Here is a 15,063-nt window from a genome sequence, read left to right as displayed (position 1 = left end):
TTTTTTTTCTATTCCATAGAACTTTATTTGCAATATAAGGCAGGCAGACAGAGTCAGTTTCTCAGGGATTGTGGCCCGCATAGAATCTGGACAGAAAGTCTTTAGGTTGAGGGGTTTCCGTCTCGTGGAAGTACCTCATGACGTGAGTCCTCTGCTTCCAGACATGAATGGTTTCTTGAAGCTCCATTTTCCCCTGCACACACACAAAAGAATTTTAGACTAGTTGGCAGTTAGAGCCCAAGTCTAATGACACAGTACTGTGAAAGTTATTTGAATGCACTTAAAAACACCTACGAAAATAACAGCTACATCAACAGTCCTGTATTAAAACAGCCTGCATGCATCACCTACACTGTGACACAAATAGACTGTTCCTGCCTTGAGACTTAAGTTGATTTCTCTGCAGCACAGCTTCCTAGCCCTGTGAAACAGGCAAGAGACTGTCTCATTCTTAAAATCTGCCTTGTTTCTCTCCTGACCAGCACCTCCATAAAATTCTACACAACTTTCTAACTTCCGAGCACCTCTACTGAATTTGGGTGAACAGCAACATTTCAGCTGTAAAATTTAACTGCTGCCAAGTGCTTTGCATCAGTATCACTGCCCCTGAGACAAGCAACCTCTTCGCAATTCCATTCTTCTGTACCAGTTTTATAGGATGGTAGCACAGAGCAAGATGAGACTGCCTGGAATTGCCACCTACCATACTATCTAGGATTCTGTTTCCAGATTTTTTCATCATGTAAAGACAGAGTAATTGTCTTGAAATGCAAGAAACAAAACAGGTGAGCATGTCAGTCCTCATTTGGAAGCTTTCTAATGCATTAGAACTGCAGAGGTCAGTTACTGTTGCTCAGACACATTTTGAAGCCTGTTGTGCTGATTATTGCTTTGAAGCAGACAAGTCTCTCAGGCCTGTAACACCACCAGATGTGTGACAGAGTTGGAGTGTTCTGCCACCAAAACCAGCTTCCCACCAAGTACTGACACTGTAATATATGTTTCAGAATCAGTGAGGAAAACCATTTTCCAATCCAATGAACTACCGTATAGGGTAGAAAGTTAATTTTAACAGTAAACTACTGAGCAGTACCTATTTTCCATTTCTTTGATTGCTGCTGTTAAAAAAAGACAAGCAAGCAACAAAAATAAAGAACGAACTTAGTATTTTAACTGCTGCTTTGCTTGACATACACTTGCTGAATTCTAAAGCCACCTGATTCCTTATCAGCAGGTTTGCTGACATAGATATACCAATCCAACTGCAAGAGACAAACCACTCCACAGACAGGCTGATACAAAGTTGTCCCTCTCCTCCAGCACACTCACCACCACTCCACAAATTCTCTGCAGCTTCAACAAATCAGAAGTAACTGTTTGTACCTTAATGACCAGCATGTCTATCACGCGTGGATCTGTGACGTGAGCATTCTTCATGAACATCTCTCGCACCTTATTACGCCCCTGTTTCACCGTGACGTCCAGCTGGTACAGGTGCACTAAGAGAAACACAACACCTACTGCGGTCATCCACGTCACTCTGCACTTGTTCCACCGGCAACGCGCAACTCAACCCTAAAAATCGCTACATTGTCACAAGTTCATGCGATGTCCTCCGGCTTCACCAATGTCATTAAGGCCGTTCCGACCTTGAGCCCGCGCGGCAGGCCCCGCGTCCCTCACCCACCCGTGTTGGGCACCTCGCGGTACCAGGCCCGGTACAGCTCCCTGACGCGCCGCTTCGCCTCGCCCAGGTCCCGGCTGAAGATTGGCTTGACGGCGGCCGACACCACTCCCTTGCCCGCCACCGCCATCTTGCTGCCGCCGCCGCCTTCCCAGCCGCCCGCGGGAACGCGCAGGGCACGGCAGCTTCCCCTATTGGCCGGCTGAGCTGCCACTCCGGCCTTCCGGGCCGGCCACCTCCCACCCGATTGGGCGGAAGAAACGCCAATCACCAGCGCTGCAGGGGGTGGAGCAGCTGCTGGGCCTGCCCATATCTGGCCCCGCCTGCTGAGGGCGTCGGGTCCGCACCGCCCCTCAGGGCCCGCTCCTCCCTCAGGGCAGGGCTGGGCTTTGGGACGATAAATTCGTTCCCTTTGTCCCGGAACGCTGCAATCGGCTGCGGTTCGGTCTTGCAGCTGGCACTTGTTACATGCTAGCAAACACAGTACCTACTCTAGCTATACCCACGTTTTTATCCAAATCTACGAGTGCCTGGACCCCCTCTAAAGTTAAGTTCTCCTTCAACACGCTTGGGTATGTGCTGGCCGCTATAAATCTGAACGTGTTCAGTTCAGTGTCATTTAACACACCAGAAAAGTAACACTGAAATGATCTTGAAAGATGCAGGTGTGAGGAGAGAAATCTGATGCAGGAGCACAACAGGACTGAGGCAACCACAAAGAGGAGGGGCGAGAAAGAAGATTTCACATTACTTTTATTCTTTCAAGTTATTTTGTAGATGAAAAGCATAAATGTGCAGTTCCTGCTGAAGTTCAAATCTTAATTATGTTAATAAGTATTTATATAATTCAATAGCTTTCACAGCTTCCAAAATTACTATTACACAAAATTACTACTGTACACGGTTGTACATAGGAGCTCCTTTGTGCTGTTGTCTTTTTAGATGTGGTAGGGTATAATGCTAATTTAAGCATCAACATATCTTTACATCTTGCAAAACAATTTGTAAGGAATATTGCAGGAAGAAAGAGAAAGGTAACTCTGAAATCTGTGGCCATACAGTTTCAAACAGTTTAACTCCACCCCTTTGTGAGTTCCAAACCTGCCCAAGAGTTGAGTTTATGTAATGCCAAAAAAAAAAAAAGTTTTAATTAAAGGAGATAGTAAATCTAAACACCAGGATTTCTCTTTAAAGGTATTTGTCTAAATTTCTGTGTTTCACAAATGACCTTCTTCTGTGGCTGAAACACCATATGGATTATTCGTGTACTCCTTGATATTTACTCCTACTGAAAGCATAGTGTGACCTAAGGGTCGTCAGGATTAAAACTTACTTTCTTTGAAGCTATAAATCAAGACAATGCAATACTTGTTCAACATACAGGAGAGTGTAATAAACAGGAAGGAATGAAGGGGGCATGTATGTCTTGGATGGTAAGAGTTTTTAGAAGCACTACTCTTAAACTCCATTTTAATGTCACCTTGTTGAAGCTGAAGCTCTCTTGTCTGATTCGCGAATCACAACTAGAATTAAGCTAAACAAGATATTTGCCTAAATCCTTACTTTACACAGATGTGGCCTTCTGCACAGATTTGAGATCGAACCTGGCATGATCCTCCCGAGACCTGCAATGTTTCTGACAGAGTTTGGGTGGGTGGTGGTCTGTGAATAAAAGGAGAGTGGTGTGCACTTATCTTGGGAGAGCTCGCAGCAGGTATGGGTGTGGGGAGTTTGTGAGTGCAAAGTGAGCGTCCTCCCGTGGCCTGGGCTGGTCCTCAGGCAGCACAAAAGTGAATTTCTGTAGGAGAGTGGTAAAGAAGAGAAAGAGCTCCATCCTGGCCAGCTGTTCTCCCGGACAGGAACGTCGACCTGCAATAGAGGGAATAGGAAGTGTCTAATCGATGCTAGAATTGCCGCAGGGGAAGCAGATCACCGTCCTGCTGTGCTTCTGACTTGCAGCTGGATTCAACCCTCAGATATACCTGCTGAGAAGGGCAGGAAGGCCTCTGGTTTCACAAATTTCCCCTTCGCATCCAGGAAGTGTTCGGGGTAAAACTGGTTTGGTTTCTCCCAGACTGTCTCATCCTTCAGCACGGAAGACAAGTTGGTGATGATTGTCGTCCCCTGTTTCCACAAGAGGAAACAACTTAAGTGAGAACAGCAGCGTCATCTTGGCACAGCGGAGCAGTGCTGGTCCCTCTTTAATCTCCCATCTAATAGCACCGATTTCCACTTCTGCAATCTTATTTGACGAAGAGGTAAAGCAGGGCCCTTTTCCAATGGCATATGGTGCCTGCCCTACACTCTGAAGCATCTGAACTTTTGCAATTTGTATCCTTACAAAGGCTGTTGCATGCAAATGCCAATTTCACGGTTACACAGTGGAAACAGCCTCTGCTTCTCAGATCCTCCTGGACTTGTTTTATAGCTGCAGAGAAAAAGCTGACTGACAGACTTCAAAGACCAACTTTCACAGGGACCATGGAAAATCTCAAAGCTTTCCTGTTTCACATGTCAAGGTTCTAAATGAGAGGAGATACCACATGGCTACAAAAAATACAAAAATATCCCAAGCTTGAATTCCACCACTGCTGCCAGGGCAGCTGCCTGTCACAGCAGAACTGATCTGAATGCCAACGGCATTTGAGTAGCTTCAGAGGTTAGAATTTAACTACTACCATCTCAGGAAAGCCAGTACGTTCAGGGCCTCCAGAGAGCCTGTTAGGCTTCTTCTGACAGGCAGTGAATATCACGGCTCATCAAGAGGAAAGGAAACCTTTGCACTGAGCTGCCACTGCCAGCTGCAGTTGCGTTCCTATACAACAAGTGTAAGCCTAGAACACAGACAGATGTGTTAATCTGCTTGAATTTAGCATTTCAAAATGTCCTATTTTAGTGCTCAACAGTGACTGTAATTGGGGCTGGAAGTGCAAGGCTGCAGGGTTGGATGGGATCATCCCCACCCCATGCCCGGCATCTGCATGAGGAGAGGCTGCTGTATTGCTTATCTGGTCATGGTTACCTTGGGAATAAAGAAGCCTTGCAACTCGGTGTCCCGGTACGTCATGTGAGGCACTCCAACAGGAACAATATCCCCGCAGCGTTGCACTTCATGGATCACAGCATTAGTGTAAGGCATGCTTGCTTGGTCCTTCATGGTGGGGGGTCTCTCTCTGCCAATCACTTTATCAATCTCTGCCTGGACCTTACCTGAAAGCAGAACAGATAAAGAATTAGAGGACCCTTAGACAACCAGAAGCAGCTGGTACAAGCTGAAGGAAGACTGGCTGCATGAGACTGTAGGCACTGTGTGAGAACAGGACAAGCAGTTAGACACAGAAACCAGATGGGAAGGCATTTTTCAGTTGACTGGTGACTCTGTATGACTATTCTTTGCTCATAGCATAAGGGCCTTGCCACTTGACATGCTACCTTACCCCTCCTCTTTGCAGCTTGAAGGGTACCTGGGCAAACAGCATTAGAGAATTTAAACCAATCAGCATCTATTCCAAATACTGGAAGAGGGTACACTGACCACTGCAAGTCCCCAGGTGAAGCCCTCAAAATGAAGGCAAGGGCAAACTTGCCTGTTGAACTCCAGTCTTTTTATCACAGCTACCCCCCTGCCAGAACTGCTGTTTGGGAAGTGTTTCTCCTGTGTTTCTGCTAGACCAACAACCATCAAAGCTGTTCCTCATTGCAAAATCCATGGATTGCTGCTCCTCATTGTGAAATCCTTGCGGAAAAATAAGTCTTGAAGGGAAGAGGCTACACTTCTGTAAGTAAGTTTCTGACTTACTCTGTATTTCTGGGTGGAGAAGCATAAACAGCAATGCCCACCGGAGAGAGGTGGAGGTGGTCTCAGAACCAGCTGTAAACAAGTCCAGGGCCACCAGACGAAGGTTGTTATAGTGGAAACCGTTCTCTTCAGCTGCCTTACCCTGTGGAGAGAGCAAAAAAGTGGGTGACTGGAAGTAGGGTATTTGCTGGGCGAGAAGACCACTGCCCAGACAAGTGCTGAGAAGCACTAGATTCATTTTTTTTAGCATGTGTTCCTGTTTTTCATTGGGAGAGTAGAGCACAGCAACTGTCTGAGCATGACTGATGTACCTGTTACCTCCTGTATTTGAAGGTCCTCAACCACCTCTAGTATACTCAGAGAAGAATGCTACCCCTGCCCTCAGGACAGAAGCTGACACCTTGTGCACTCAGCTCAAACAAACAGCAGGCCCTTGCCATTCACTATAACATCATCCCCCAGAGGAGGTGGAACACAGTTATTCAGGTTTGATCAGATGATAAAAGCCATAGAGTAAGGAGGAGGCTGCTTGATGTAGCAAATCCAAAATTAGCATTATTTTAGGGCATTATCTCTAGCTATGCATTACAGATTTTTGCTGCTCCTGCTCTGGTACTTTCTTACAATTGAGAAAAAAAAAAAAAAAGGATCAGGGTTATTAGGTTAAAGGATTATTGCTGCCTATTAAGTCTGCAACACCACTTTCAGCAAAACTGGTCTCTCATCCAAATGCTAATTGAGCTCAAATTTGTTAGCATATGAGATATGACAAGCTCTCTGCATGAGTTCATCTGCTTGTCTTTTCTAATCCTTTTTACACTTCCCTTTCCTAGGGACTAGCTTCTGTTAAGTTATTCTGTATATTTAGATGCTATTGTAATATGGATAGCAATTAATAATGCATTTAAGATTCAACTGTTATTCCAATAAAAGATCTCAGACAAGGGAGTTTGGGACTGACTTGACCAAAGTTAACTCAGGAGAGGGATTTATCAAACTGGCTTATCAAGTGATGTTAGTGAACAGAAGAGAGGTATAAGAGGAGGCAGCATGGTCAGGCTCACATCCACCCCCAAGTTGTACTGCTCATGGGTCACGTTGCTCTGCCCATGCGAGCTGGGGGGTGCAATGCGTGAGCTGGAGGTCCCGGCACCCACAGCATGGCAGGGTTTGTTATGCAGGGTAGCAGTCCAGCCTGAGGATTTAGATTGTGGAAGTGATTTGCAAGCAGAATTTGCTAATATTGCTCATCTGGCACTTGAAATTTAGTGAATCCATGTGCAGAAACATATGGCAGATGGACAGGCTGACCCAAATATCTTTGATTTTATACAGACTTTGTGCCTGACTGAATTCAAGGAAAGACTCCTTTTAACTTCAGTGAAGTTCAGATTTAGGCCGCCTTCTGACATCTAGCAAACTAGTTCTTAGCAAGCAATTCAAAAATATGTATCGGAGACACTAGTTTCAAATCATAACTTGGTTCAAAGGCAGGCTACGGATGGGGCAATGACACCAAAAAGTCAATCTGTTGCTCCAGTTCTGTGACTGATTTTGAGGCATCAGTCATTGAGGCACTGACATTACACTGAATCTTGCATGCCAACTTGTTCCCTGGTGCAAATTTAGGACAATTAGTGAATTCTCAATCATTGCCTTTTAAAAGCCTTCAAATTTTTGTAGGCTCGAAAGAAGGAAGTTCCTAGACTCTAAAGGAAATGTGAAGGCAGAAAATGGAAACAAGAACATCAACAGATAATATGGTGTCTTAAGACAGTAAAAGAGGTTATGGCAGGAAGAATACCTTTCTTCTCAAGATACAATGTGGAATGAAAAAGTAGGAAATTAGTTGGTTGGTAAGAGGTTTTATGCAGCTCTATGAGGAAAGTCAGCTTCACAAGCTTGAACAGCCTAAGGAACTACTCCTGAGCCCAGAGGGTCTGCTAGTGTCACCCTACCTTCTCCATTTCCTTTAAAAACACATCCGTGAGATCTCGGGTGTAAGCAGGGTCCCAGGTCTTCATATGCTTATCTAAGACCACATCTATGAAGTCCATTAACTCCTTTTGTGCTCGAAAGGCTTTCTTTGGCACTCCAGGGATGCGCACCAAAACGGGAACCACGTTAAGAAGCTGGGGTGTGAGAACCAGAGAGAGTGAGAGAGAAGATATTACATGATGCAAAAAAAGAAAAATGATGAAAACTCAATTCTCTCAAGCAATAGAGTACAGCTTCTTACAGCTTGTGGTTTACCTGAGGCAGGAATCCAGTTTCTTCATTCAAGGAATTTTGAAATAACTGTGACAGCTTGCTGAATGTCTCATCACCGTAGTCAAAACGGTCTCCAAAGACAATGACACAGATCATGTTGCAGACAGCATTATTTATAAGAACATGTATATCAAAAGATTTACCTGAAAATGGAAATGGAGACCAAGCCATGAAGCTCAGCAACACCTAACTGCTGGATTTGATCTGTCAGCAATGAGAATATACAAGTGCCACCTTGATGACACCAGGAGAAAAAGCCCCCAAACCACTCAAAGCATCATACTAGGAAATGAAGATCATCTCATTCTTACTAATATTTGGTTGATCTATGATTAAAGAAGAAAACTCCCAAGAAAAACCGAGTTGCAGGGTTGTTCTGTGACTTGACAAGTAACACTCTGTTCTGTGTCTGGATGACAGGCTGCGAACTCTCAGCTGCAATTTTATTGCATGTGAAAATATCAATATGTTCCACTAAACTTCATAAAGTTAGAATTACTGAGCTCTGGGAATAACTATGTTTTACCTCTCTATTTCTAATTTCCTATTTGTTTACTATTTCTAATGGATTAGTGCTACGGTAGTCCAGCTGTGGAAAGCAGACATGGCTTCAAGGAGTGCACATAGACCAGAAACACTGCGTTTGCATGGGAAGAGAGCACTGCATGCAAATAGGAGTAGCTGTAGTATTCCTTTTTTCTGCATCACTGTATTGACTTTTTCTGTGATTTCCCCATCCTTGTGGATGTCACAAACCTTCTTTAGACTTGACTTCAGAACAAAGAAATCCAGCTTCCTCTACCACTCGCTCCTCCAGGGATTTCTTTCCCATCCCAAAGTTCCTCAGTGTAGAGAGTGTGAATCTCCTTAGCTCCTTCCAGACATGCCCATATCTTGCGAAAACAATCCCTGGAATTGTGGATGAGCAAGAAATGTCAGATATCTGACTTGTACATCAAGCGAACTTTGCTAGAGAACAGCAATTGTGAGTCTGGAGGTACGGGTCTGTGTGGATAGATGGAACAGTCTGACCTTGTGCAGCTTGTTCAGACAGCAATTCTGAAATGGATCACTGCACCTTCTAATGCCTGTGCATGGCTGGCAAAGGTGCAGGGGGGATTCAATGGGAGCAACAAGGGCTGCTAAGGATAAAGGAATCCTCCCTCCAAACCATTCAGCATTGTTCCCATAGCTTGTGCGAACTGGGTAGCAGCTTGTGCCACCACATAGCAGCTGAGGATGTGATGTGGGTAGGATGCAGGAAAATACTCTGTCTTGAAAGAAAGTCACCTTTTTTTTTTTGCAACAACTTACACGTAACATTTTACATAAGCACTTTGTGTTACATAAGCACTATAAGCACTAATTTGTGGGTGTTGGGAGCTGGCAGAAAAGTTGTAACACTTATAGTGTCCTTACACAGCTGAAGAAGTGTGTGCTTGCTGCAGCCATACTACAGCCTCTAAGGGGAGCCCCCATTTAATCAAATCTGAGTTTGTTGCCACCAGAGGATGCCAGATATACAAGGAGGCTGACCCGGGGGACATGCGAAGGTGTACCATACTGAGAAAATCTTTCCTCTGTCCAATCCTTCTCATGCTAGTGCCATCAAGGAATGTCCACTTTCATGGGACTTACCTTCAGAATTCTTTCCATAGCCTAGATGTTCATATATTGGAAAGTGTGGCCGGTCAGCAAAGTCCTCTGATTTGTGGACCAGGGCTTCCTTCACTGTTTTATACCCATTTAGCACTACCAGGTTGGTCCAGCAGTTCTGGAGACTGAAGATGTTTCCAAACTTCTTCTGAAGCTGCCAAGGTAAAAAAAGCATGTCCCCAAAAATGAGTCGAGTATAATATCAGAAATATCACCATATCCTTCCTTAGGGCCTTTACTATTTAGTGAACTTTGAGGTACCTTTATTCAGAGATCTTCAGCTGATCTTTGACCCTTATCTTTGCAGTGCAACCACTCCGAACAGTGCCAAGCAGCAGGTGTAGCAGGCATCAATGCCCTGTAAGTGGAATACACCTATCCTGGCCAAACCATTGTCATAAACATTGTGCAATACTTTTAATTCTGTCAAGAACCTTTTTGGGGATTTTAAAAAACTGCATGCTCAATAATGAATTATTTCCTAATGTTTCTATTTATTTTGATCTGAAAGACTAAGTAAGCTTTGAGTTAGTCTACTTCTGTTGAAGGAAATATTGATAATAAGGTGATTTGTAATTTTAATTTAAAGATGCATTTGTACCTAGAGATCTACCCAGAGCCAGGTTTCCAGAAACATGGCTGGGAAAGGCAATTCCACACTGGAGTTTCAGGTCAACTTTTTCCCTAAAAGGAGTGTATACGTCCAGTATGACTGGTAACTGGCACACACCCTACATCTGCTGTGATCTCTAAGCCTCATAAAGCTGAATCAGGCTGGCTGCACAGGTAATCCTGTCAGCCATATACTCGCCATGAGAGCGGGCCATGGAGCAAAGTCTTCTCCAGGTAGACAAGCCCTTTAATGGGATATAGACCCCAGGGAAGGCAGGCCAAAGCTCCCCTACTAGTCAGGAACACTGAGCAAAGCTCAGAAGCACATTTTTTAAAGACTGTGCAATAGTAGCAACACCCCATAGATTTTTTTTTCTTTTTTTCTTTTTTTTTTTTTTTGCTTGAAAGCTAAGATTCTTGATTTCTGCACTGTAGCATTGCAAAGAATTGAAGTACTTAATACTGTATTTGCAGTAGGGTTGAAAAGGGAATTAGCACTTCATTGGCACTAGAAATATGTCATGAAAAATGATTACTGGTCAAGATTGTGGTTAGCATGACCCTGCCGTGATATGATTTAAAAATGGTAAGCTTTTGGACTACATGCAAGTAAATAATACAAATGCTGTATTTAGTTTCTCCACTTGGCAGGTTTTGGACAGGCAGCTGAACAGCGCTGTCCTACAAAAGAGGTCTTTAGAGTTTGCAAGCTAAAGCACAAAACACCTGTGGTTTATCTGCTGAAAGCTGTGAAAGCCGTGCTTCCCCTCTGAGGAAAGCTAAGCCCTGACTTTGAATAGGAAGCTACTGAGATTTTGAGCGTTACTGCTGGGGCAAATCCCACAAGCAGGTCTCTTTAACTGAAACTGTCACATGCCTGCAGGCGTGCTTCAGCAACTCGCAGGGAAGCCTGCCATTCCTGCAGCCACATTCTTGGCCCACATATATTTGTTTGTCTTCCCTTGTTTGTATATCCTCTGCTCCTTTGCCTCCAAGCCCAGTTAGGCTGGCAGCCAGCTCTACAGCAGCACCTATCACTGGGGGCAGTGGTCCCCCACGGAGCTCATACACAGATGGGAAGATAGAGGTTGGAAAGTGTTGGTATGTGATTGTCTCTTTATCTGTGCAGGCCAGGTCAGTGTCCTTAGGCAGTGACTTGCTTCATCCTGGACTTTGGAGAGAGCATTGCCCTTCAGCTTTGCGCAAGGCTAGTGATACTGAAGTTGGCCAAAAATAAACTTTCTAATATAATTTTAAGTATTAGGAAGCAGGTATTCTTTATTGTAGCACTGGACTCTTTTAATAAGAATGAATGTCATGAAACTTTACAACAGGGTATTTATTCCATCATGATCACACATAGCCATTGCAGCGTGCTTCCCAGCTACTACATAAACATCACTTTTCCTAGGACTTAACTGCACGCATCTGCCTCCTACTGGAAGTCCTTTTTATGGTCCTAGAGGGTCATCTAAAGGTGTCTCTGGGAACCCTACTCACTGAGCGCTTCAATATTACAGGTGACCTTTCCTTGAACCTTTTCTTTGGTCATGTGCTGTGTTTCTTGTTACATAACTTGACAAAACACCCACTGTATTTCTCATTATCTGTTTATCCACTGTTTCCAGCTATGTTTATCATCCTGTGTGCATACTTTTATCTTTTTTTGCTAATTAGTCTTAAAGCTCTATCTAGCAACTTCAGGGGAAACGGAAACTCCTATTCTGCGTTAAGGACCTGTAGCTGCTGCCAGGGTGTGACCCACCCCTCCTGGGCCCACGGTGGATTGATTGTATGTGGAGTGTTTCATTCAGGGGCTGCACTCACCTGGCTGAAGGTGTGGTGGGGGTTGTGGAAGTCAATGGAGAACATGGTCCCAACAAATGGCAGCGAGGCTGGGCCAGGTGGGTAATGGGTCCACTTCTTTCTGCGCTTCATGAAGTCAAGCAGTAAAGTAAACACTGTAAGAAAAATTGTCAGTACAGAGATGTTGCTCCAGATAGATGACAGTTGCGACCCCAGCCACAGGAGCAATGCCATTTTGTAGCCTGTCTACTCCTTGGTCTTCCTCCTTTGACCCAAGACTGTCGCTGCCTCCTTTTTGCCTTTTATCTTCTCCTCTCTCTCACTTTCTTGCCCTGACAGCTGCCCCTTTCTCCTTGCCTCCTCCTCTTCCCCACACTGCCTTTATCTGCTGCCCCTCTCTCCCGGCAATTGCTGGCTTTTGAATGTGAAATTTGGCTCAAACTATAAGCTCCTCCTCTGCTCAGTTCAGCCTTAGGGGAGTGGTGATGACGTTCATTCCTCCTCCCCCTCTTCTTTCTCCAAAGCCGGAGCTCAGAGGCGTTTGTTGCTGCTGAAAGTGGTGGCTGGTACTTACAAAGCCCTCAGTGGAGCAGGGCTGGGTGAGCCGTGGGTGTTTGGGTGCCTTCTCTCACAGACAGAAGTTCACAGGCAACCAGTCTTGCTGCATTCTCATGGGGCGATTTAGAAAAAGTTTGTTTAAATGTGTGTCACCTTCTTGTTAGTACAGGCAAGTCAAGGAAGAAGCAGCTCCTAAACATAGATCATACAGGTTTCTGTTTACAGGCTAAGGATAGGTTCCATAGGAACTTGAGAAAGTTCAGGATAGATCAAACATTCCCTTACAGAAAGCGCTTACTACAGAAATTAGCTTAAAACAGTCACCTGAGGTTTTAAAAATAATTTATGTTTCTAGGATTAAAATTTTTTATTAAACTCCAAATGTCAGTGAGCACAACGACCTCAGCTTTTGTAGAACACAGCTCAGCTACAAGGAAGAATTTACACGTATCACAAGGTGCCTCAAATACCCAGCCTTTGGGGCAGCAGTAATGCCAACACAATTATGGACTCAAAGTATTTTTTAAAGAAGCACAGCTGTATGCTCCTGGAATCTCTGCCGTCGGAGATCAATAAACCTTGCTCTTAGGACAGTCAGCTCTAGATAAAAAGAAGCAGTAAACCCATCACAGCTTGGTCTGTGGTCTCACCGTGATCAGAGGAAAAACTCCTAATGGAACAGTCTCTGCAACAATGATGGAGAGTTCAGACTGCAAGGCAATGCACCTGCAAAATGCTGAGCAGGCAGCGCTGGTGTGCAGCTGGGGCCTCAAATGCCCTTTCCCCTGGGAGGGGAGGCACCTCCATGCTCATTATCTCTGTGCTGGCATTATCTTGCTGGAGTCTCAACAGCAGAATCCTGTTTTGAAAGCATCATGACTCAGGGTTCAGGGTTTGTCTCAAGTAGTTTTAAACAAACATGTAGAATGGGAAACAACTGGGGAAATTACCAGCTCCCACACAACTGCAGAATTGTGATTTTTTTTGAATTACAGACATATGCTGGGGTAGTTCACACACCTGGAGAGCTGCCACAATGGGCACAGTATCTTCAGCAAGAATAGGCAGGAAGCAGTGAGGAATGGTTGTGTGCTGTGAAGAGGAGTGTCCAGAACTTGGCCATGGGAGAAGTGATGGGCCATCTGAGTGCCTGTGGACAAGGAGAAGGTGGCAAAGTACTATGGGCAGTGTTGTGCCAGGCACTCACTACAGGCTTCTTGGAAAAGCAGAGAAAGTCAGTAGAACTATCCCACACAATCACAGACCTTAGGGCTAACTCACTGTGTGCTTTAGTTGAAGGGCTGCACGGTCAAGCACAATCTGGGTGCTTTCTTGAGTGTGCTCAAGACCGCTTCATGACACAGGTGATTGATAAGACAACTGGAGGAAGTGCTGTGCTGGGTTTGCTGTTCACAAATTAGGAAGAATTGGTTCAGGATATGATAGTCAAAGATAAGTTTGCCTGCAGCGACCATGAAACTGTGAAATACTAAATCCTGCAAGAAATCAGCAGTACAAACAGCATTACTGCCCTTACCTGCTGGAAAGCAGGTTTCATTTCATCCAGGGATCTCCTTGGCAGATCCCAAAGGGAGCTGCCCTGGAGAGTAAAGGAGCCCAGGAGAGCTGGTTGCTCTTCGAGGGCAACCTCCTCATAGCATGAGATCAATGTATTTCCTGGACACTGTAAAGCCTTTAACACCATTTTCTACAGTACCCTTTTGGCTGTATCAATGACATACAGACTGGCAGGGTAGCTGATAAAGTGGGTGGATGATTGTTCAGACTGTGGGGCTGAAAGAAGTGGGATCAACAATACCGAGTCCAGCTGGTGGATGATCGCCAGTGACATCCCTTAGGTGTCTATACTGGGGCTGATAAAGTTTGGGTTATTAACAACATGGCTGATGGGACAGAGACCACTCTTGGTAAGCCCAACCTGGAAGAGCTACCAGAGCTGAAGCCTATTTGTGGTGTAGCCTGGGGGTTTGTTGGCTTTTGAGTACCCACCACATTTCAAACAGCTCCAGTGTGAGGTCTCAGGAGATAGAGTTGCAACAGTTCCCTTCTCAGTGGGCTGGCTTGAGCAGGAGGTGCTTGAATGATGAAAGGTGATCAAGGGCTTCCTCCCACACAGATTTTCATGACCCATGCGCTCAGATGACGCTGGAAAGATGGGAAATCTAGTCCCAAGAATGTCAGTGGATATGTCCTCATCCCTCCACCAGTAAAAGAATGTTACCTTACCTGTTTCACTTTATTTGAGCTCAACCTTTATGAACTTCAGCTGAAAAATATCCACCTAGGTCCTTTCAGTTTTGCTTACCTTGGCTAAAGCCAAAGGCTGTTGGACTCCCATCATTCACCTGTCGGCTCTAACAAGGATGGTTGATCAGAATTCAGGAAGTGGATTTAATTTTATGAACATCCCCCTGGAAGGCCATCAGAATAGGAACTCTCCAGCTATTCTGCTTCCTGTGGCTCAGTCTTGACATAAAGTGACAAAGCTGCAACCTGAGAAATGCATCAGCTTAAGAAAAAAACCCTACACTGACACTGACTTACCAATTGACATCTTTCCAAAAGGTCACTTGGTAAATGATCTTTTCCTGCAAACTTGACAGCTTCTCCTCTTTTGGCTAGTAGCATGGATGGCCAGTCCTGTAAAGGAGTGGAA

General features: G+C 44.8%; 2 protein-coding genes across 2 annotated transcripts; both read right to left on the bottom strand.

The window, feature by feature from the left end:
- Window positions 1-1,860, bottom strand: NDUFA6 (NADH:ubiquinone oxidoreductase subunit A6). The gene is made up of 3 exons (XM_066183582.1): window positions 1,688-1,860; window positions 1,384-1,499; window positions 1-193 (listed from the first exon to the last, which is right to left on the bottom strand). Exons 1-3 carry the CDS (start codon window positions 1,812-1,814, stop codon window positions 62-64), a joined length of 375 nt encoding a protein of 124 aa, XP_066039679.1. The 5' UTR covers window positions 1,815-1,860; the 3' UTR covers window positions 1-61.
- A 560-nt stretch (window positions 1,861-2,420) lies between these two features.
- Window positions 2,421-12,338, bottom strand: CYP2D6 (cytochrome P450 family 2 subfamily D member 6). The gene is made up of 9 exons (XM_066183580.1): window positions 11,850-12,338; window positions 9,393-9,564; window positions 8,511-8,663; window positions 7,737-7,897; window positions 7,442-7,615; window positions 5,484-5,625; window positions 4,707-4,894; window positions 3,667-3,808; window positions 2,421-3,553 (listed from the first exon to the last, which is right to left on the bottom strand). The coding sequence occupies exons 1-9, from the start codon at window positions 12,060-12,062 to the stop codon at window positions 3,375-3,377; spliced, it is 1,524 nt and encodes a 507-aa protein (XP_066039677.1). The 5' UTR covers window positions 12,063-12,338; the 3' UTR covers window positions 2,421-3,374.
- Window positions 12,339-15,063: the final 2,725 nt, after the last annotated feature.

The sequence above is a fragment of the Chamaea fasciata genome, unplaced genomic scaffold (genome assembly GCF_029207755.1).
Source record: "Chamaea fasciata isolate MVZ Bird 193981 ecotype frontalis unplaced genomic scaffold, bChaFas1.0.hap1 SCAF_5, whole genome shotgun sequence".
NCBI lineage: Eukaryota > Metazoa > Chordata > Aves > Passeriformes > Sylviidae > Chamaea > Chamaea fasciata.
Note: the sequence above shows the minus strand (reverse complement) of the source record. Positions and strands in the feature narration are given on the sequence as shown.

Bases quoted from the DNA above. Each gene is read 5' to 3' on its own strand.
- CYP2D6 (XM_066183580.1), bottom strand. From the start codon at position 12,062: ATGGCATTGCTCCTGTGGCTGGGGTCGCAACTGTCATCTATCTGGAGC. The intron at 7,898-8,510 runs GTTTGTGACATC...TTCCATTTTCAG, and splicing joins TGAAGTCAAGTCTAAAGAAG to GTAAATCTTTTGATATACAT. The intron at 3,809-4,706 runs GTAACCATGACC...TTGTGGAAACAG, and splicing joins AAGGCTTCTTTATTCCCAAG to GGGACGACAATCATCACCAA.
- NDUFA6 (XM_066183582.1), bottom strand. From the start codon at position 1,814: ATGGCGGTGGCGGGCAAGGGAGTGGTGTCGGCCGCCGTCAAGCCAATC. The intron at 1,500-1,687 runs GTGGGTGAGGGA...TGTTTCTCTTAG, and splicing joins CCGCGAGGTGCCCAACACGG to TGCACCTGTACCAGCTGGAC. The intron at 194-1,383 runs GTACAAACAGTT...GTGTGTGTGCAG, and splicing joins TAGACATGCTGGTCATTAAG to GGGAAAATGGAGCTTCAAGA.